Consider the following 21,604-nt stretch of genomic DNA (forward strand, 5'->3'; position numbering starts at 1 on the left):
GCTTCTGACTGTCGACCCTATCTCTGCCTCCCATCATTTTATAAACTTCAGGTCTGCTCAACCTCGCCAGAGAAAACAATGAAAGATTTACCCCTTCAAAAACTGTCCAACTCAATTTCCACTTGTGGGGAGACAGCAGCCGAGTGAATGGAGCGTTGCAACCAGTGATCTGGATTCAACCCTGAGCTCGGGTGCTGTTTCGTGGTGTTCTGTGACTGCGTGCATTACCTCCCCGCATTGCAAGGACGTGCAGATCGGCGGGATCTAGTTCCGTGTTATCCCACTTTCCCATCCACTCCCTATACACAATTTACAGGGCCAATTAACCTACAAACCAGCACGTCTTTCAGAATCGGAATCAGAATCAGAATCAGAATGCTTTATTGTCATTGCATGTGTCACATACAACGAGATTACTGTGTCTCTCCATTTAAAAGAACTGTCTTTGGGATGTGGGCAGAAACCGAAGCACCGCGTGGTCACAGGGAGAATTGGCAAACACCACACACAGACCGCGCCCAGAGTCAGGATCGAACCCGAGTTTAGTTTAGATTATTATTGTAATGTGTGCCGAGGTACAGTGAAAAGCTATTGTTTGTGTGCTAAGACAAGACTAGGCATGATCACACTCAAGCAGTTCACATTCACAGGTAAAGGGAACAGCATAGAGTGCAAGATAAAGTCAGATTAAAGATGGTTCAGGTCTCCAGTGTGGTAGATGAAAGGTCAGGACTGCACTCCAGGTGTTGAGAGGGACCGTTCAGCTGGGTTTCTGCCACTGTGAAATGTGAGACACAGAGCTGCAGAGAGTTGTGCACGCAGCCCAGACCATCACACAAACTAATCTCCCTTCCATTCAGGCATGGAAATCGCTATCAGTACATGGTGGGGGGGACACAATTTCTTGGCTGCCGCGCGAGCATGCGCGCGCTCACACACACACACACACACACACACACACACACACACACACACACACACACACGCACGCACACACGCACGCAAATAACATCTGGAGTTGACCTGGATGGTGACCGACTTGGAAATCCAGCAACAGCAGCTTTGTCCGCCCCGAATCGTGGGGGTTGAATCGGCCCGTTCGCGGGGCCTTTCATCGGCTGGCGGGGACTTCAACATCGGGAGCCTCAATCTCCTCGATGCAGCAGTTTGATTTTAAACCGCGCCGGGCACTGAAAGTCCCCGCAAACGGGCTGATTCAGCCCTTAGAAAGCGTCTGATAAAGTCCGGATTACAAAACATAGGGGAGAATTGTCACCCACCTCTCAAAGCGGGGGGGGTGGGGGGGAAACGTGGCCCCCCCGTACCCCCAGGATTTCTGCCCATGCTTCCATTGACCCCATTTATACCTCGCGCTGCCTCGGCAAGGCCAGCAGCATAATCAAGGACCAGTCGCACCCTGGCCATTACCTCTTCTCCCCTCTCCCATCGGGCAAAAGGCATAGAAGTGTGAAAGTGCACACCACCAGATTCAGGGACAGTTACTACCACAGCTGTTATCAGGCAACTGAACCGTCCTACCACAACTAGAGAGCGGTCCTGAACTACTATCTATCTCACTGGAGACCCTCGGACAATCTTTGATCGGACATTACTGGCTTACCTTGCACTAAACTTTATTCACGTTATTCCCTTTATCTTGTATCTGTACACTGTGAATAGCTCGATTGTAATCATGTATTGTCTTTCTGCTGACTGGTTAGCACGCAACAAAAGCTTTTCACTGTACCTCGGTACACGTGACAATAACTAAACTCAACTAAACTGCGAGGCAGCAGCTCCAACAGCTGCACCAATGTGCTGCCCCATCTCCCAAAAGATGTACTCAGAAGTAAGGTGACTTTACAGTTTTAATTTGGAGCATTGCAAAGTTCATTGCAAACTTTCACCCCCCCCTTCCCCTGCATTCTTTCAAGGTAGTCTTTCCATTTAAAAAACGATCGCGACACCGGGCAGAATGAAGATCCTGTGTAGTACAGCTCCTGCCACAATGGATAAAAGGGCGGGGGATTGTTGTAATCTCATTTAAAATTAAATCTCTGCTCTTTAATCGGCTTTCTAACAGATTTAGTGCAAATCCCTTGATCTGGCCCTTGTGCGGCGGCAGATGCCAATGCAGTGGCTAGCCCGGCCCAGTGGAGGGAGGGAGGGAGGGAGAGTGAGGGGCCAGGGGTCGGGGTGGGGGTTGCCTTATCTGTGACACAAGCTGTAATCACCCAGCCTGTATTGGGCAGCAGAGGACAGGGGGTAATAATGGAACTCCTTTTCTGTGGCTGGCCTGGCTTGACAATGGAATGGCATGGTTCCCCGACCCTTTCATTCTCCCATTGTCAAAGGAAAGCTCAAAACATCCTCCTCAACCACAATGGGCATTTGCATTTGAATGGCGGGCCACGTCGAGGCAGAAGTTTAGTTGCTTTTCTTCACGTGTCTTTGCCCCTCAGCTGTGTTGTGTTGACAGTGGCAGGGGAACACTTGTGTCTAACGGGCGAGCAGTGATGGGGGTTGCTTGTGCTTTTGTCTCTGCAGCTACAATGGAGGCATCTGCGTGGACGGTGTGAATTGGTTTCGGTGTGAATGCGCTCCAGGCTTTGCCGGGCCCGACTGCCGAATCAGTAAGTACCTGATGTGCTGGGCAGCGGAGTTCACGGGGTCACGCCATCCGTGACCCCGCGCCCCTTTTGTTCTCACCCACTCTCTGTGTGACGTGAAGGGCCAGTTGTACCTCGCAGAATGCAACACCAGCTGGCTAAATTTCTCACACAGACAGCCATCTCTGGGAGAAGTGCAGCCATCACCCTCTCCCCGCTCATATTCCTCAGCTTAAGTTTAGTTTAATATGGAGATACAGTGTGGAAACAGGCCCATCGGCCCACAGGGTCCATGCCAATCACTATCTGCCCAATGATAGTTTAAGAAAGAAATGCAGATGATGGAAAAATCGGTGAACAAAAATGCTGGAGAAACTCAGCGAGTGAGGCAGCATCTATGGAGCGAAGGAATAGGCGACGTTTCGGGTCGAGAACTTCTTCAGACTGATGTGGAGGTGGGGGGGAAGCTTCCACATCAGTCTGAAGAAGGGTCTCGACCAAAAACGTTGCCTATTCGCTCCATAGATGCTGCCTCACCCGCTGAGTTTCTCCAGCATTTTTGTCTATCTTTCCCTAATTAACCTACAAACCTCAACGTCTTTGGGATGTGAGAGAAAAACAGAGCACCTGGTGAAAATCCACACAGTCACAGGGAGAACGTGATTGATTGATACACACGCACACACGCACACAACACACGCACACACGCACACAAATACACACACACACACACAAATACACACACATATATACATGCGCACACACACACATATATATACATACAAATACACACACACACATATACACACGCACACACACATACAAATACACACACATATATACACACACACACACATATATACATACAAATACACACACATACACGCACACACACACACGCACACACGCATACACACACACACACACACACACACACTTACACACACACACACACATATACACACACACGCACATACAAATACACACACACACACACACACACATACAAATACACACATATACACATGCGCACACACACACACACACATATATATACATACAAATACACACACACACACACACGCAGGCACACATATATATACACACACACACACACATACTCAAAAAAACAAACAATAGTAGTGTAATAATAATAATAATAATAGTCTATGTAGTTCAAAGCTTATTTGAGGTTGTAGTGTATAATAGCCTGATGGCTGTAGGGAAGAAGCCTCTGCATCCACCTCCTCCAAAACATCACCTATCCATGTTCTCCACAGATGCTGCCTGACCCGCTGAGTTACTCCAGCACTCTGTGAAATGTCACCTATCCATGTTCTCCACAGATGCTGCCTGACCCGCTGAATTACTCCAGCACTCTGTGAAACGTCACCTATCCATGTTCTCCACAGATGCTGCCTGACCCGCTGAATTACTCCAGCACTCTGTGAAACGTCACCTATCCATGTTCTCCACAGATGTTGCCTGACCCGCTGAGTTACTCCAGCACTCTGTGAAATGTCACCTATCCATGTTCTGCAGAGATGCTGCCTGACCCTTGCGATTGCTATTCTTGCTGTTGAGGATGTGCAGCGTAGGTTCACCAGGTTAATTCCCGGGATGGCGGGACTGACATATGATGAAAGAATGGGTCGACTGCGCTTGTCTTCACTGGAATTTAGAAGGATGAGGGATTCTTATAAAAACATATAAAATTATTAAGGGATTGGACAGGCTAGATGCAGGAAAAATGCTACAATCACCCAGAGAGTTGTGAATCTGTGGAATTCCCTGCCACAGAAGGCAGTGGAGGCCAATTCACTGGATGTTTTTAAGAGAGAGTTAGATTTAGCTGTTAGGGTTAACGGAATCAAGGGATATGGGGAGAAGGCAGGAACGGGGTACTGATTCAGGATGATCAGCCATGATCATATTGAATGGTGGTGCTGGCCCATAGGGCTGAATGGCCTACTCCTGCACCTACTGTCTATGTTTCTGTCAGCCGGTCTCAAACACACAATCTTTTGCCTCCAAGGCAGCTGAGCAGTGGGTGACCAGCGCTGAGGACAGTCCAGGTTCCTGCCCAGACTGGCTGGCCTTCCAGTCGAGTACTTGGCGCCACGTTAATATTAAACAAAATAAAGTGCCGTAAGGCGCTTCACAGAGTGTTATCAGACAGACACAATCTGTCGTAGAGCCTCATAAGGAGCTTTTGAGGTGGATTAACCAAAGAGAGGTTTCAAGCATAGTCGAGAGCAAAACAGAAGGTTGCAGAGGGAATTAATTCAGGGCTTGGGTCAGCGGGTAGAGCTACTGCCTGATAGCGCATACACCTGGGTTTGATCCTGACCTCTCTGTGACCGCATGGGGTTTTCCCGGGTGCTCTGGTTTCTTCCCACATCCCAAAGACGTGCGGGTTTGTAGGTTAATTGGCCCTCTGTAAATTGCGGCCAGTGTGTAGGGAGTGGTTGAGCAAGTGGGATAACACAGAACTAGTGAGAACGGGTGGTCGATGGTCAGCGCGGACTCGGTGGGCCGAAGGGGCCTGTTTCCATGTTGTATGTTGGAGACGAGGAAACAGAAGAGGGTGGAGGCAGGTTCTCTGGATGCTTTCAAGAGAGAGCTAGATAGGGCTCTTAAAGATAGCGGCGTCAGGGGATATGGGGAGAAGGCTGGAACGGGGTACTGATTGGGGATGATCAGCCATGATCACATTGAGTGGTAGTGCTGGCTCGAAGGGCCGTACGGCCTACTCCTGCATCTATTGTTTACCTATTGTTTATTGTCTATTGTCTATTGTATCTCTAAACTAAACTAAGATGGAGACACAGGGAATTGCAAATGCTGGTTTACCAAAAAAGGCAGCGAGTGCTGGAGTAACTCATTTTTGGAGAACATGGATAGGTTACGTTTTGGGTTGGGACCCTTCTTCAGAATGATTGTAGTTTAGGTAGGGGGGGGGAGCTGCAAGAGGGGTGAGGGCAGGACAAAGCCTGGTTAGTGATAGGTGGATACAGACACAATCAGTCTGAAGCCGGGTCCCGACCAAAAACTTTGCCTCTCAACGTCCTCCAGAGATGCTGCCTGACCTGCTGAGTTACTCCAGCACTTTGTGTCGCTTTGCTCTCGCCTTCTTTCCCAAGCTCACCATCAGGGGCACGTGCGCACTGACGTTCAGGGTGCTTATGCGACAGAGAGTGTGTTGACCTGAGCAGGCCACGGACGTATCGGGGGGGTGAGGGGACGGGAACAGACGTTGGCGGTTCTTTGACAGGGGCTGCAAGCACAGCTGCTCGGGAAATAAAGAGCCACTCAAAGAGCTGCCTCTCAATGGTCGACCCAGCCCAATTGTTCACTGTGGAACTAATGACAAGCTTTCAGAGGCTGCGCTGCCATCTGTAATTAGGCAGGGCAGGAAACGTGGCCTCATAAGCATTTTTAGTGTCCTTCGTTCCTTTGTTAACGTGTGCTTTTTATTCTCTCTCTCTCCCCAAGACATCAATGAATGCCAGTCATCCCCTTGTGTTTATGGAGCTACTTGTGTCGATGAGATAAATGGCTACAGGTGCATCTGTCCTGCAGGAAGAGCAGGTCACAGATGCCAAGAAGGTACGTGATCTTTTCTTCGCCAAAAACCGACGTGACACAAAGTAAGGGGCAGCACAGTGGCGCAGTTGGTAAAGTTGCTGCTTCACAGCGCCAGAGACCTGGGGCTCCATCCTCACCAGGGGTGCTGTCTGTGTAGAGTTTGCATGTTCTCCCTGTGACCGCGTGGGTTTCAATAGACAATTGGTGCAGGAGTAGGCCATTCGGCCCTTCGAGCCAGCACCGCCATTCAATGTGATCATGGCTGATCATTCCCAATCAGTACCCCGTTCCTGCCTTCTCCCCATATCCCCTGACTCTGCTATCTTTAAGAACCCCAACTAGCTCTCTCTTGAAAGTATCCAGTGAACCGGCCTCCACCGCCCTCTGAGGCAGAGAATTCCACAGACTCACAACTCTCCGCGTGAAAAAGTGTTTCCTCCTCTCCGTTCTAAATGGCCTACCCCTTATTCTTAAACTGGTTCTGAATTCCCCCAACATCGGGAACATGTTTCCTGCCTCTAGCGTATCCACACCCTTAATAATCTTATATGTTTCATTAAGATACCCTCTCATCCTTCTAAACTCCAGAGTGTACAAGCCCAGCTGCTCCATTCTCCCAGCATATGACAGTCCCGCCATCCCGGGAATTAACCTTGTAAACCTACTCTGCACTCCCTCAATTTCATCTGGGTGCTCTGGTTTGCGTGGACTCGGTTGGCCGATGGGCCTGTTTCTGTGCTGTATCTCCAAAGTCCAAACTCTGCACAGACTCGGCACCCGAGGTCAGGATCGAACCCGGGGTTCCTGGCGCCGTGAGGCAGCAAATCTACCGCTGCGCCCAATCTGTTAGGATAGCATGCAAAGCGAAGCTTTTCACTGTACCCCTCTACACATGGCAATAATAAACCTAAACGACTCCTTTCCTGACTGGAGAACACTCGAGGGCTGCTGACCGGCTTACAGGCTCCATCTGTGACCTTGCTTTATTTTCTAACAAGTGGCGACTTGCTTGAGAGCAACAGGAGGCTGCTCCTTCCTTACACGTTCGTCTCCCAGCAACCGCCAGGCAAGGGAACTAACGAAGGGGTGGGGGAGCTGTGCCTTGTCTGAGAACAAGGTCCTCCCATTGTTCCGTCTTATTGATCTGCCCACAGGCTCAGCAAATTGTCTTTCGGTGTCTTCCAGATGCTCAAAGAGAGCATTAATTAGTGATAAAGTGTGTGAGAAAGAACTGCAGATGCTGGATAAAATCAAAGGTAGACACAAGATGCTGGAGTAACTCAGCGGGTGAGGCAGCATCTCTGGAGAGAAGGAGTGGGTGACGTTTCGGTTCCAGACCCAAGGATAATTTAGTTTAGTTTATTGTCACCTGTACCGAGGTATTATGAAACACTTTTTTTGTTGCATGCTATCCAGTCAGCACAAAGGCTATTCCTGATTACAATCCATAGTGTACAGATACAGGATAACGGGGAATAACGTTTAGTGCAAGATAAAGTCCAGCATAATCCGATTAAAGATAGTCCCTCCCACCCCCATTAGATTAAGTTATTAGCTGCTAATACAACGTAAATTATCAATAATTTTTCCCAAGGTAGAAATGTCAAATACAAGAGGGCATAACCTTATTGTGAGAGGGGCAAAACTTAAGGAGATGTGCGGGGCAAGTTTTTTTTTAAGAGGGTGCTGGCTGCCTGCAACACGTCACCAGGGGTGGTTGTGGAGGCAAGTACGATGGTGGCGTTTAAGGTACTTTATAGAAACATACATGGACAAGAGTTGGTCTTGGCATCATGTTCAGCACAGACATTCTGACCAGTAGGGTCTGGTCCTGTGCTGCACTCTTCTATGTTCTTAATAAAATTCAAGCCAAAAAATAAAACTACAGATGCTGGAGATTTGAAATACAATCCTAACTTGCTGGAGAGGATCTGTGTAAAAGCCCTGTCCCACGGTACGCGTTCATTCCAAGAGCTCTCCCGAGTTTGCCCTGATTCGAACTCGGAGATTTACGGTAATGGCCACTCGTCAGTACTCGGGGCTCTCGTGGACATTTTTCATCATGTTGAAAAATCTTCACGAGTCTTCCCGTGCTTACCTGCTGTTAGCGAGTCTTCCCGAGTACCTGCCGTTAGCGCTAGGAGACGTCCCCGAGCTCCGACGTACCCGCTACGTTCATTCTCCGTGCTTACCACGAGTTTGATTTTTTTTAAACTCGGGAAAGCTCTTGGAATGAACTCGCACCGTGGGACAGGGCTATTACTCATGTACTGTATGTTTGATGCATAATGTGTAAGTTTAGTTTAGTTTAGAGATACAACGCTGAATCGGGCCTTTTGGCCCTCCGAGTCCGCGCCGACCAGCGATCACACCGTACACTAGCACTATCCTGCACACTGGGGACATTTTACAATTTTACCAAAGCCAAATAACCTTATCTTTGGAATGTGGGAAGGAAACCAGAGCACATGGAGAAAACCCACGCACATCACTGGGAGAACGTACAAACTCCGTATGGACATCACCCCTAGTCAGGATCGAACCCGGGTCTCTGGCGCTGTGAGGCAGTGACTCTACCGCTGCGCCACCTTGCCACCCATTGTGTAGAACAAGCATTTCACAGTATTTTGATACAATAAAGACACCATTGAAGTACAAAGTGAGGGAGGTTGTCAAACGATACAGCAGGTATCATCAGTTGCAGATATGGGCAGGGAAATGGCAAATGGAGTTTTGAGAGGTCAAGTGTGAGGTGTTGCACTTTGAGAGGATCAAATGCAACTTGATCAAATACAGGAGCCTTAACAGCATTGATGTACGGAGAGATCTTATACTCTTAAGTCCATAGTTCCCTGAATGTGGCCGCAGTAGGTGGAACACTCAGCTGGTCAGACAGCATCTGGGGAGAGAGAAACGTAATTAGTATTTCAGGTCGAACACACAAGTGTTTGCAGAATGTGTGTGTTTTAATCGAGCCTGGGTGTGATTGATGGTGTGATGAGAGGGAGTTTTGTTTAGTGTTACCTGTACAGCAGTGTATGTGGGCGCGCTTGGTGGAAAAATGTAGAGGGAGTTTAATGTGTGTCTGGCCTGCACTTGTTCTGCCCCTGGAGTGTTTGACATAGCTGTACTGAGTCAGGCAGCATCTCTGGAGAGAAAATGATGGGTGACATTTTGTGTCGGGGCCCTTCTTCGGACTGCAGTTACCCATCATTTTTTTTTTGCGTGTTGCTGCCTGACCTGCTGAGTCACTGCAGCATTTTGTGTCTCACAAAAGAGGAGAAATGTGGCAGATGTATCCTTAGCCACTAGTTACGCACAGTACTCCAGGACTCCCAAAGGCCGGTACACATCCACGACTTTCATATTTAAACACACCGACCATGGCGCCCCATCTGCACTCGTCCCACCTGCCCACAATTGCCCCATATCCCTCTAAACATTTCCAATCCATGGACCTGTCCAAATGTCTTTTAAATGCTGTTTAGTACCTGCCTCAGCTACCTCCTCTGGCAGCTCGTTCCATACACCCACCACCCTCTGTGTGAAAAAGCTGCCCCACAAGTTTCTATTAAATCTTGCCGCTCTCACCTTATACCTATAAGCATCTACCACATAAACCATCGTCTTTTGATACTTGATTCTCCTACCCTGGGTGAAAGACGTTCAAGCCTGTACATAAAATCAAGAGTGGAATTCATAGGGTGAATGACAATAGGTGCAGGAGTAGGCCATTCGGCCCATCGAGCCAGCACCGCCATTCAATATGATCATGGCTGATCATCCCCAATCAGTACCCCGTTCCTGCCTTCTCCCCATATCCCCTGACTCCGCTATCTTTAAGAGCCCTATCTAGCTCTCTCTTGAAAGTATCCAGAGAACCTGCCTCCACCGCCCTCTGAGGCAGAAAATTCCACAGACTCACAACTCTCTGTGAGAAAAAGTGTTTCCTCGTCTCCGTTCTAAATGGCTTACCCCTTATTCTTAAACTGTGACCCCTGGTTCTGGACTCCCCCAACATCGGGAACATATTTCCTGCCTCAAGCGTGTCCAAACCCTTAATAATCTTATATGTTTCAATAAGATGCCCTCTCATCCTTCTAAACTCCAGAGTATACAAGCCCAGCCGCTCCATTCTATCAGCATATGACAGTCCCGCCATCCCGGGAATTAACCTTGTAAACCTACGCTGCACACCGTCAATGACAAGAATGTCCTTCCTCAAATTAGGGGACCAAAACTGCACACAATACTCCAGGTGTGGTCTCACTAGGGCCCTGTACAACTGCAGAATTACCTCTTTGCTCCTATACTCAATTCCTCTTGTTATGAAGGCCAACATGCTATTCGCTTTCTTCACTTCCTGCTGTACCTGCATGTTAATTTCATTTTCTGATGAACAAGGACCCCAGATCCCATTGTACTTCCCCTTTTCCCAACTTGACATCATTTAGATAGTAATCTGCCTTCCTGTTTTTGCCACCAAAGTGAACGCACAGTCATTTACCCAGGGTTGGGGGAGGGAGGTTCATGGCAATGTTAAGATTGTGCATTTTTAACAGCTTTGAAGATGACGCCCCAACCCAGGCGACTATTTACCTGCTAACCACGTAAATATGCAAACTCATATTACAATCGCTCCACACGCTTAAATCTCTACACTACAATGGCTCGATTGTAATCATGTATTGTCTTTCTGCTGACTGGTTAGCACGCAACAAAAGCTTTTCACTGTACCTCGGTACATGTGACAATAAACTACACTGAAAGACATGAATCACACACAATGACGTCGGAAACCTGGTGAGTCTCGTGAACAGCCTCAGTGTAATCTATTTTTCTTGTACTTGGCTATGGTTGTGCCTATGTACAGTAAGATTTTTTAACTGAACTGTATGCAGAAAAAGACTTTCACAGCCCCTTGGTACTTGTGACAATGCAGTATCATTGAATATTTGCGATCAACATGAGCTGTGTATTTTCTCGGTGAAGCTCTGATCCTTTGATTTGTTCCTCTGCAGTTATTGGATTTGGCAAGTCGTGTTTCATGTCGGGACAGTTCCATCCTCACGGACTGCGATGGGATCAAGAGTGCAACACCTGCCAGTGTTTGAACGGCAACATCAACTGCACAAAGGTATGCGGACCAGCTGCTTCACGTCGTACAGTTTGGTTGATTGGGACGTGTATGTATGTACATGTTCCAAGTAACATTAGCAAATTTTCAGATGACACAAAGCTGGGTGGCAGTGTGAACTGTGAGGAGGTAGTGCTATGAGAATGCAGGGTGACTTGGACAGGTTGTGGGAGTGGGCAGATGCATGGCAGATGAAGTTTAATGTGGATAAATGTGAGGTTATCCACTTTGGTACCAAAAACAGGAAGGCAGATTACTATCTAAATGGCGTCAAGTTGGGAAAAGGGGAAGTACAATGGGATCTGTGGGTCCTTGTACATCAGTCTATGAAAGTAAGCAAGCAGGTACAGCAGGTAGTGAAGAAAGCGAATGGCATGTCGGCCTTTATAACAAGAGGAATCGAATATAGGAGAAAAGAGGTCCTTCTGCAGTTGTACAGAGCCCTAGTGAGACCACACCTGGAGTATTGTGTGCAGTCTTGGTCCCCTAATTTGAAGAAGGACATTCTTGCTATTGAGATAGTGCACTTAGGTTTATAAGGTTAATTCCCGAGATGGCGGGAGTGTCATATGCTGAGAGAATGGAGCAGCTGGGCTTGTACACTCTGGAGTTTAGAAGGATGAGAGGGCCTCTCATTGAAATATATAAGATTGTTAAGGGTTTGGACACGATAGAGGCAGGAAACATGTTCCCGATGTTGGGGGAGTCCAGAACCAGGGTCCACAGTTTAAGAATAAGGGGTAAGCCATTTAGAACGGAGATGAGGAAAAACATATTCACACACATAGTTGTGAGTCTGTGGAATTCTCTGCCACAGAAGGCACTGGAGGCCGGTTCTCTGGATACTTTCAAGAGAGAGCTAGATAGGGCTCTTAAAAATAGCAGTGTCAGGGGATATGGGGAGAAGGCAGGAACGAGGTACTGATTGTGGTAGATCAGCCATGATCGCAGTGAATGGCCCGTGGTTCCTCGAAGGGCCGAATGGCCTACTCCTGCACCTATTGTCTATTGTCTATTGTCTATTGACACACATGTTGTTCCACTTTCTCATCCACTCCCTCCTCTGTTCCTGGCACTGCGCCGCAGTGCTTTGCTGTTTCCAGGTGAAGGAACCAGCCTGTCTTCATTGTGTGTGTGTGTGTACTTTTCTTCCCCTCTCCTCCCTTGTCTCCCCCAGCTAGTAAACAAACCTGTGAAAGCAGATGCATGTTTTGGCAGGACTAGCTCGAGCTTAATCTGTCTCTGTCAGAGCAATCTGATAAAATGATTACAGTTCTGTAACTTTCTAAATGGTGACTTTGTTCTGCCCAATATTGTCCCTTTCTAAAGCAACATTTCAACTCTCTGATCGTCTCGATTCGTGTTCAGTGACTAAGCGGCTCATTCACTAAACTGATAATACAGGGCGGCACGGTGGCGCAGCGGTAGAGTTGCTGCCCTACAGCACCAGAGGCACGGATTCAATCCTGACTACGGGTGCTGTCTGCACGGAGTTTGTACGTTCTCCCTGTGAATGCGTGGGTTTTCTCCGGGTGCTCTGGTTTCCTCCCACGCTCCAAAGACGTACAGGTTAATTGGTTCATTCCAGATATTGGGGGAGTCCAAAAACCAGGGGCCACAGTTTAAGAATAAGGGGTAAGCCATTTAGAACGGAGATGAGAAAAAACTTTTTCACCCAGAGGGTTGTGAGTCTGTGGAATTCTCTGCCTCCGAGGGCGGTGGAGGCCGGTTCCCTCGATGCTTTCAAGAGAGAGTTAGATAGGGCTCTTAAAGATAGCGGAGTCAGGGGATATGGGGAGAAGGCAGGAACGGGATACTGATTGTGGATGATCAGCCATGATCACATTGAATGGCGGTGCTGGCTCGAAGGGCCGAATGGCCTACTCCTGCACCTATTGTCTAATGTTTCTGTCAATTATAAATTGTCCCCAAAATGTAATGTTGGATTCATGGGAGGTTGGTCTTGGAGGGGAGGATGCTCCTCAGACTACGGAGCTTCCTGGACAATACAGCTCACCCCCTCCGTGACACACTGGTCAACCTGAGGGGCACCTTCAGCAACAGACTGGTTCCACCAAGATGCAGCACAGAACGCCACAGGAGATCCTTCTTCCCTGTGGCTATCAAACTGTACAACTCTTCCCCCTCCCCTTCTGTCACGGGGTTGACTGGGACTGACTCCCCCCCCCCCCCCCCCACCTCCCCCGCCCCAATCTTTGCACGTCCCCAATCCTTTCCACTCGTCACTTTAATTTCATGTTTCATGTATTTTGTGCTTTTATAACCGTTGTCAGATCTATCGCATCGTATATAATGCTAGTGTACGGGTTGTTTGCTGGTCAGCACGGACTCGGTGGGCTGAAGGACCTGTTTCCCTGCTGCAGCTCTAAAATGAACTTATGTAAAGGTGGGAAAGAGGAGGGGACAAAAGCAAAGGTACAAAGAAGTGGGGAGAAGGTAGATAAACTCATCAATTCAGCACACGATATGGTTCAGTGTAGTTTATTGTCGCATGTAGCGAGGTACAGTGAAAAGCTTTTCTTGCATGCTAAGCACCCAGTGGAAAGACAATACATGATTACAATCAAGCCATCCACAGTGTACAGATACATGATAAAGGGAATAACATTTAGCGCAAGTCCAGTAAAGTCCATTCAAAGATAGTCCAAGGGTCCCCAATAAGGTAGATACTAGTTCAGGACTGCTCTCTGGTTGCAGTAGAATGGTTCCTTGTTTCCAATACAAAACCAGGAGGCACCAATAAAGTGACTTAAAACATTTAGTACACTGTTCATACTACTCAATCCTAGCAGTATTCATAGTCGGAGAGAGAGAGAGAGCTCGTCAACGTCCTTGGGCCCTACGGAATCTGTCCATCACCCACTCACATTGAAAAAAGACAGAGTGCTGGAGTAACTCAGCGGGTCAGGCAGGCACATGGGTGACGTTTCGGGTCGGGACCCTTCTTCAGACTGATTGTTGTTGGGTGGGGGGGAGGAGAGAGAAAGAAAGCTGGAAGAGAGGTCGGACAAAGACTGGCGAGTGATAGGTGGGTACAGGTGAGGGGGAAGGGGGGGGGGAGGGGGTGATGATGGGCAGATGAAAAGAAGAAAGCTGAGAGATTAGGATAGAAGAGATTGGAGTTGTGAAGCCAGAGGAAGGAATGGAGGTGAACGGGGAGAAAGGTGCATGAGTAAAGTTGGGGCGCAGGGAAGCGAGGAAAGGGGGGGGGGAGAAGAAAAAAAATGTTTGAGGGTCAGTTAACTAAAATTGGAGAATTCAGTGTTCATGCAGTGTTGTGTTGTAAGTTACCCAAGCGGGCCGTTTCTCCAGTTTGCCTGTGGCTTCACTCTGGCAGTGGAGGAGGCGCTGTACACAAAAGGCCAACACTGTAATCTCTCACACTCGTCAGCTGGCCCAAACTCCTCGCTCAACTGCACCCCACGGCCAACTCAATAATGTGTTGACTACGGAACTGCCATTGAGCTACCGCGGCGCATCCTTTCTGTGTGGAGTTTGCATGTTCTCCCTGTGACCCTGTGGGTTTCTCCGGTTTCCTCGCGCATTCCAAAGACGTGCGGGTTTGTTTGTTAATTATTGCCTGCAAATTGCCCCAGGTGTGTGGCGAGTGGATGAGAAAGTGGGGAAATGCAGAACTAGTGTGGACGGGTGTGTGGAACGGAGCTGGTGTACGGGTGATCGCTGGTCGGCGTGGGCTCGGTAGGCTGTGCTGTATCTCTAAATGACACCGCTGCTGGTTCTTGCTTCGGCAGGTGTGGTGCGGCCAGAAGTCTTGCCTGTTGCACGATCTGCCGGGTCATGAGAACTTCCTTTGCCCGGAGGGGCAGGTGTGCCGGATCAGCCCCTGGATGAAGTGCTTCTCCCCTCCTTGCACCGACTGGGGAGTGTGTAACCCCACCAACACTCTGCCCGTCCACGCCAAATGCCAGCCGGACAGCGGGCAACTGGACAACAACTGCGCCAAGATCACCCTACTCTTCAACAAGGAGAAGGTGCCAAAGGTAAGGGTGGCGGGGCCGGGGTTGGTGTAGTGGCACTGAGTTAGTCTGACACTGCAGCCTTGAGTGCTGTGTTCATCCCTTCCTACGACCCTGATGTATGGAGAGACCTCTCCAACGGTTGTCTAGTAACGTTGCCCAACCCAACCCAAAGTCAAACTCAATGTTATTTGTCACATGCACCACCTTTATTCACAGAGCCAGTCTGACGAAGGATCTTGACAACAAACGCCGCCCATATCTTCTCTCCAGAGATGCTGCCTGTCCCGTTGAGTTACTCCAGCATTTTATGTCTATCTTTGCTTTCCATCTCTGTTTGGCAGTCTCACTGCAAGCCTTGGGAGGTTGTGGGCCGCTTCCTTCACTGAAGGAACAGCACCTCATATTCACAACCCGACAGTGGGAACATTAAATTCTCCAATTTTATGTAACCTCCAGTAACACCGCATGTACCCCTTTCTTCTCGCCCGTGTCCCACCTGGACTCGTACTGATTTCTCACCTCTCCCTCCACCTACGTTCCTTCCTCTGGCTCCACACAATTCTTCAATCCTTCTGTCTCACATCTTTAAAAAAAAATCTCTGGCCTTTGCCTCCAACCATCTGCCTATCAAAAAAAACTTTGCCTGTCTCCATCTATTACCTGGCACGCTTTGTCCCGCCTGTCCCCTCTCCCAGCTTCCCCCCTCCCTCTCCCCACAATCAGTCTGAAGAAGAGTGCCGTCCCGAAACGTCACCTATCCATGTTCTCCAGAGATGCTGCCTGACCCGCTGAGTTACTCCAGCACTTCCAGCCACTAAACTGTCGTATCACCAACTAGAGAGCGGTCCTGACCTCCCATCTACCTCATTGGAGACCCTTGGACGATATTTAATCAGACTTTACTGGACTTTATCTTGCACTAAACGTTATTCCCTTTATCCTACATCTGTATACTGAAAATGGCTGGATTGTAATCATGTATTGAGATTCCGCTGACTGGAACAACAAAAAAGCTGTGCACGTGGCAATAAACTAAACTCAACTAAACCTCCTCTGTTTTCACAATTTGCATCTTTTCACTCCTTTTATCACGCACTTGGCCTTTGTTCCAACCATCTGCCTATCAAAACAATTGGTACCTCGGTACTGGTGACAATAAATTAAAGAGTTTTTTATTGGATGTTAACTTCGCTGAGAAGGTATTTCTCCAGTTCATAGGTTACAGAAGCAGAATGAGGTCATTCGGCCCATCAAGTCTACTCCGTCATTCAATCGTGGTCGATCTATCTCTCCCTCTCAGCCCCTCTCCCTGACACCTGCACTAATCGGTTACCTTTCCTCCTCCACAGGGCATCACGGTGGAATACATCTGCTCGGAGCTGCGGTACCTCCCGGTGCTGCGTGGCCTGTCCACCGAGCGGCCCTTGTTTGTGTTGTGCGACCTCACCAACACCAGCGACAATGCGGTGGAAGTGGCCATGGTACGTAACGCGCCTGTGTTTGATCACACACGTGTATTTTTGTAGTTTAGATTAGAGGTACAGCGCGCAAACAGGCCCTTTGTCCCACTGAGTCCACATTGACCAGCGATCCCCGCACACTAACGCTATCCTACACACACATAAACACACGCAGGTCACGGAGAGAACGTGCAAACTCCTTACAGGCAGCACCTGTAGTCAGGATGGAACCCGGGTCTCTGGCGCTGAAAGGCAGCAACTCTACCGCTGCGCCACCATGTGGCCCCGACGTGTTACACGTTCCACTCCGCTGGTTTACATGTGTCTGCTGTCCGTGTGGGAATCCTGTTGGCTCATTGAAATAGTTGAAGTTTCCCAGGACCCAAACTCGGGAACAGCGGGGGAAGTTCTTTTACACAGAGGGTGGTGGGTGCCAGGACCGCGCTGCTGGGGGTGGTGGTGGAGGCAGATACGACAGTGGTGTTTAGACAGGGACGTGGATCAGCAAGGAATAGAGGGATATAGTTCACCTGCAGGCAGAAGAGATTAGTTTCACTTTGGCACGGACATTGTGGGTTCTTCTGTTCCTCGATTCCCCTACTCTGGGCAAAAGACTCTGTGCGTTCACCCTATCTAAGATCAACCCATATTCTCCTACGCTCCAAGGAGCAAAGTCCTAGCCTGCCCAACCTTTTGTGAGAACATTTGGACCATTTCTCTGGGGCGGGCGGGAGGAAGGGGAGAGTTGTAGGGTCATGAGGCATGTTGCTTGGCAGCCAATTGTGTGCTTATCAATTTTATTTTGCTCTCGACTCCAACCCCAGTCGTTTGCTGAGCAAACAGGGGCCCAGGGCCAGGATGAGGCGCTGATTCGTGAGGCCGTGACTAAGATGGTGGACAGCATCACCAAGCGGAATAACAGCACCGTGATGCTGGCGGTCATCGAGGTGAAGATAGAGACGGCGTATGTTCCTCTCTCCCAGCCAGGTAACGCCAACTCACCCTTTCACTGCTCTGACCTAGCTTAGCTTTACGTTTATTATGGTCACGTGTACCGAGGTACAGTAAAAAGCTTTGTTTTGTATGCTCTCCAAACAGATAATGTTATACATGAATACAATATGTTCAAACTCAAGTGCAATAAGTAGTTTAGTTCATTATTGTCACGTGTACCGAGGCACACAGTAAAGATTTTGTTGCCTGCCCATCGAGTCAGCGGAAAGCCTATATATGATTACTATCAAGCCGTCCACATTGTACAGATACAGGATAAATAGAATAATGTTTAGTGCAAGGTAAAGCCAGTAAAGTCTGATTTAAGATGGTGAGAAGGTCTCCAATTGGGTAGATGGAAGATCAGGACCGCTCTCTAGTTGATGAGAGGACAGTTCAGTTGTCTGATAACAGCTGGGAAGAGACTGTCCCTGAATCTGGAGGTGTGTGTTTTCACACTTCTGTACCTCTTGCCTGTTAGGAGAGATAGGGGAAAGGGGAAGGTACAGAGTGTAGAATATAGTTCTCAGCATGTGGCACACCAACTCCAGGGACCAAGTCCAATGTCCGCAATGGGGTAGAGGTGAATCGGACAGTACCCTAGCTTATGGAAGGGCCATTCAGAAGCCTGATAACAGAGGGGAGGAAGCTATTCTCGAGGCTGGTAGTGCGCGCTTTCATGTTCTGGTGACCCAGCTACAGGAAGGATGCCATTAAGTTGTAAAAGGCACAGAAGAGATTATCTGGGATTGTGGGCATGCGTGAGTTATCGGAAGAAGTTGGGACAGGTTGAGGGGTGACTTTCTCTTTTGGGGTGTAGGAGGCTGAGGGACGACCTTATTGAGGTGCACAAGATCATGGGGGGCACGGATAAAGTGAACGCTCAGTCTTTTTCCCAGGGTAGAGGATTCTACAATTAGAGGGCACAGGCTTAAGGTGGGAGGGGAGAGATTTAAGGGGGACCTCAAGGGGAAAGTTTTTCACTCAGATGGTAGTCTTTATCTGAATGAGCCGTCAGCGAAAATTATACAAATACTATTGCGAGTCTTAAGACATTTGGATGGGTATATGAACAGGTAGGGTTTAGAGGAAATCATGTATTGTCTTTCCGCTGACTGGATAGCGCTCAACTAAAAAAGCTTTTCACTGTACCTCAGTACATGTGACAATAAACTAAACTAGGTCTAACAAACCAAACCTTTCCTATCCACGTAGCTGCTCTGAAGAAGGGTCACAACCTGAATAGTCACCCATTCCTTCTCTCTGGAGAAGCTGCCTGTCATAGAGTCACAGAGTGATACAGTGTGGTAACAGGCCCTTCGGCCCGACTTGCCCGCACCGGCCAACATGTCCCAGCTACACTAGTCCCACCAGCCCACGTTTGGTCCATATCCATCCAAACCTGACAATAGACAATAGGCAATAGGTGCAGGAGTAGACCATTCGGCCCTTCGAGGCAACACTGCCATTCAATGTGATCATGGCTGATCATCCCCAATCAGTACCCCGTTCCTGCCTTCCCCCCATATCCCCTGACTCCGCTATTTTTAAGAGCCCTATCTAGCTCTCTCTTGAAAGCATTCAGAGAATTCCACACTCACCGCTTTCTGTGTGAAAAAGTGTTTCCTCGTCTCCGTTCTAAATGGCTTACTCCTTATTCTTAAACTGTGGCCCCTGTCCTATCCTTGTACCTGTCTAACTGTTTCTTAAACTTTGGGATAGTCCCAGTCTCAACTACCTCCTTTGGCAGCTTGTTCCATAAACGCACCACCCTTTGTGTGAAAAAGTTACCCCTCAGATTGCTATTAAATGTTTTTCCCTTCACCTTGAACCTATGTCCTCTGGTCCTCGATTCCCCCTGCTCTGGGCAAGAGACTGCGTGCATCTACCCGATCTATTCCTCTCGTGATTTTATACACCTCTATAAGATCACCCCTCATCCTCCTGCACTCCAAGGAATAGAGACCCAGCCTACTCAACCTCTAGTCCTGGCAACATACTCGTAAATCTTCTCTAAACCCTTTCAAGCTTGACAATATCTTTCCTATAACATGGTGCCCAGAACTGAACACAATATTCTAAATGCGGTCTCACCAACATCTTATACAACTGCAACATGACCTCCCGACTTCTATACTCAATACTCTGACTGATGAAGGCCAAAGTGCCATGCATCTGCCCACTCACCCAACCTGTCCAAGTCACCCTGAATTCTCATAGCACTATCTCCTCTGGCAGCTTGTTCCATACACCCACCACCCTTTGTGTGAAAAAGTTATCCCTCAGATTCCTTTAAAATCTTTTCCCCTTCACCTTGAACCCATGTCCTCTGGTCCTCGATTCCCCTACTCTGGGCAAGAGACTGTGCATCTACCCGATCTATTCCTCTCATGATTTGATGCGGCTGAGTTACTATCTGGGCTGTTGTGTGTGTGCAGGGTACCTGGTGCCGGCGCTGAGCGTTTCCTTCGGCATGGTCTGGCTGATCTGCATCATCATCTGCGTGTGGTGGACGAGGAAGAGGCGTAAAGAGCGGGAGAGAAGCCGCCCGCCCATGGAGGACACGGTCAACAATCAGTGGGAGCCCCTCAAGCCCATCAGGAACCCCATTGACCACAAGGACATTCAGTACGAATGCAAGAACCTGATGCCCCCCGGCGGACGGACTCTGGTGGTGGGCCAGGAGGGTGAGGAGGAGCCCGATGTGGACAAGTACCCCACGCAGAGATGTACAATCACATTCATGCCTGCTAAAGGCGACCTTAAGTCCTCACAGTGTTCCCCAGCCAAGCAGCCACACCGGACAGGAAAGAGAGACAACCGCTGCGTGAAAAATGTCAATGCAGCAATCCATGAAGGAGGTAAGGACCTCTCTGTATGAGTGAAGAAGGGGAGGGCGCTTTCATGCCTACAGATTTTTTTTCTTAAAACAAAAAAAAAGAGAGGGAGAGAGAAAGAAAGAGAGAAAAAAATAGAAAGGGAAAGGGGGGTAAATTGAGATAGATTTCTCATTGAGACTGAAAGCACCGGTCTTCATGCCCAGTGGCTCTTTCTTTTGGTGTGTGTATAGAACATGTATTTACCAGTGTCTCCTCAAATCTTGTATAAATTATTTGTGACTTGTCAGGTGTCAAGGTCTCTTTGCCAGTTGCTATCTTCGTAGTTAATCTCTCAGTGGAAGTTCACTGAGGGGAGATGGGAGGGATGGGACTCGAGGCACCGCAAATGGGCGAGGAATTGAGCTTGACGTTTTCTATTACTACCAAGCGGCCTCTGGGAGCTTCGGAGCAGCCGACTGTTTACGTGCGGCATCTCGGCTTGTCGCATTGTAGTGCGTTCTTTAGTATATTGTCACCTCTGGGCCGGGACACTCCCATGGACCGCCCGACGGCCCGACCTCACTGGAGGCCAGCTCTCAGGATCTCCTCAGCCCCTATGTCCTCTGGTCCTCGATTCCCCCTGCTCTGGGGAAGGAGTTGTAGGATGTTGGCCCCCCCCCCGTCTCACACACACACACACAGACGCCCGTGCACAAGTGCGCACACACTCACTCAATCACTCACACACGCACACTTACACACACATTCACACACTTACACTCACACATGTACTTGGCGGGCATGCTGCCATCAGAACTCGCTGCCCCATCAATCCTGGCAAAATTCCGGTTTGCCATTGATTTGAGGAGTGTGGGGGAGAGAGTGTGAGGAGAGGGATTTTTCTGCAAAAAAGGATGAGAGAGGGAGAGAGAGAAGGGGGTGGGGGGAGGGAGGGGGCAGGGGGGGAAGCGGACCTGTGATGCGATCAGAGGTGGTG

The 21,604-nt window shown here is 48.8% G+C and overlaps 1 protein-coding gene across 2 annotated transcripts in view; it reads left to right on the forward strand.

The window, feature by feature from the left end:
- Nucleotides 1–20,760, forward strand: part of jag2 (jagged canonical Notch ligand 2) — a 186,863-nt gene extending 166,103 nt beyond the window's left edge. For both annotated transcript variants that reach the window (XM_033027520.1, XM_033027521.1), the window contains 7 exons: nucleotides 2,548–2,633; nucleotides 6,105–6,218; nucleotides 11,219–11,334; nucleotides 15,108–15,356; nucleotides 16,685–16,816; nucleotides 17,620–17,782; nucleotides 20,227–20,760. In XM_033027520.1, the coding sequence (XP_032883411.1) occupies nucleotides 2,548–2,633; nucleotides 6,105–6,218; nucleotides 11,219–11,334; nucleotides 15,108–15,356; nucleotides 16,685–16,816; nucleotides 17,620–17,782; nucleotides 20,227–20,669 (1,303 nt within the window). In that variant the 3' untranslated portion in view covers nucleotides 20,670–20,760. The remainder of the gene's footprint in view (nucleotides 1–2,547; nucleotides 2,634–6,104; nucleotides 6,219–11,218; nucleotides 11,335–15,107; nucleotides 15,357–16,684; nucleotides 16,817–17,619; nucleotides 17,783–20,226) is intronic.
- Nucleotides 20,761–21,604: the final 844 nt, after the last annotated feature.

Source organism: Amblyraja radiata, chromosome 9, assembly GCF_010909765.2.
Source record: "Amblyraja radiata isolate CabotCenter1 chromosome 9, sAmbRad1.1.pri, whole genome shotgun sequence".
Classification (NCBI taxonomy): Eukaryota; Metazoa; Chordata; class Chondrichthyes; order Rajiformes; family Rajidae; genus Amblyraja; species Amblyraja radiata.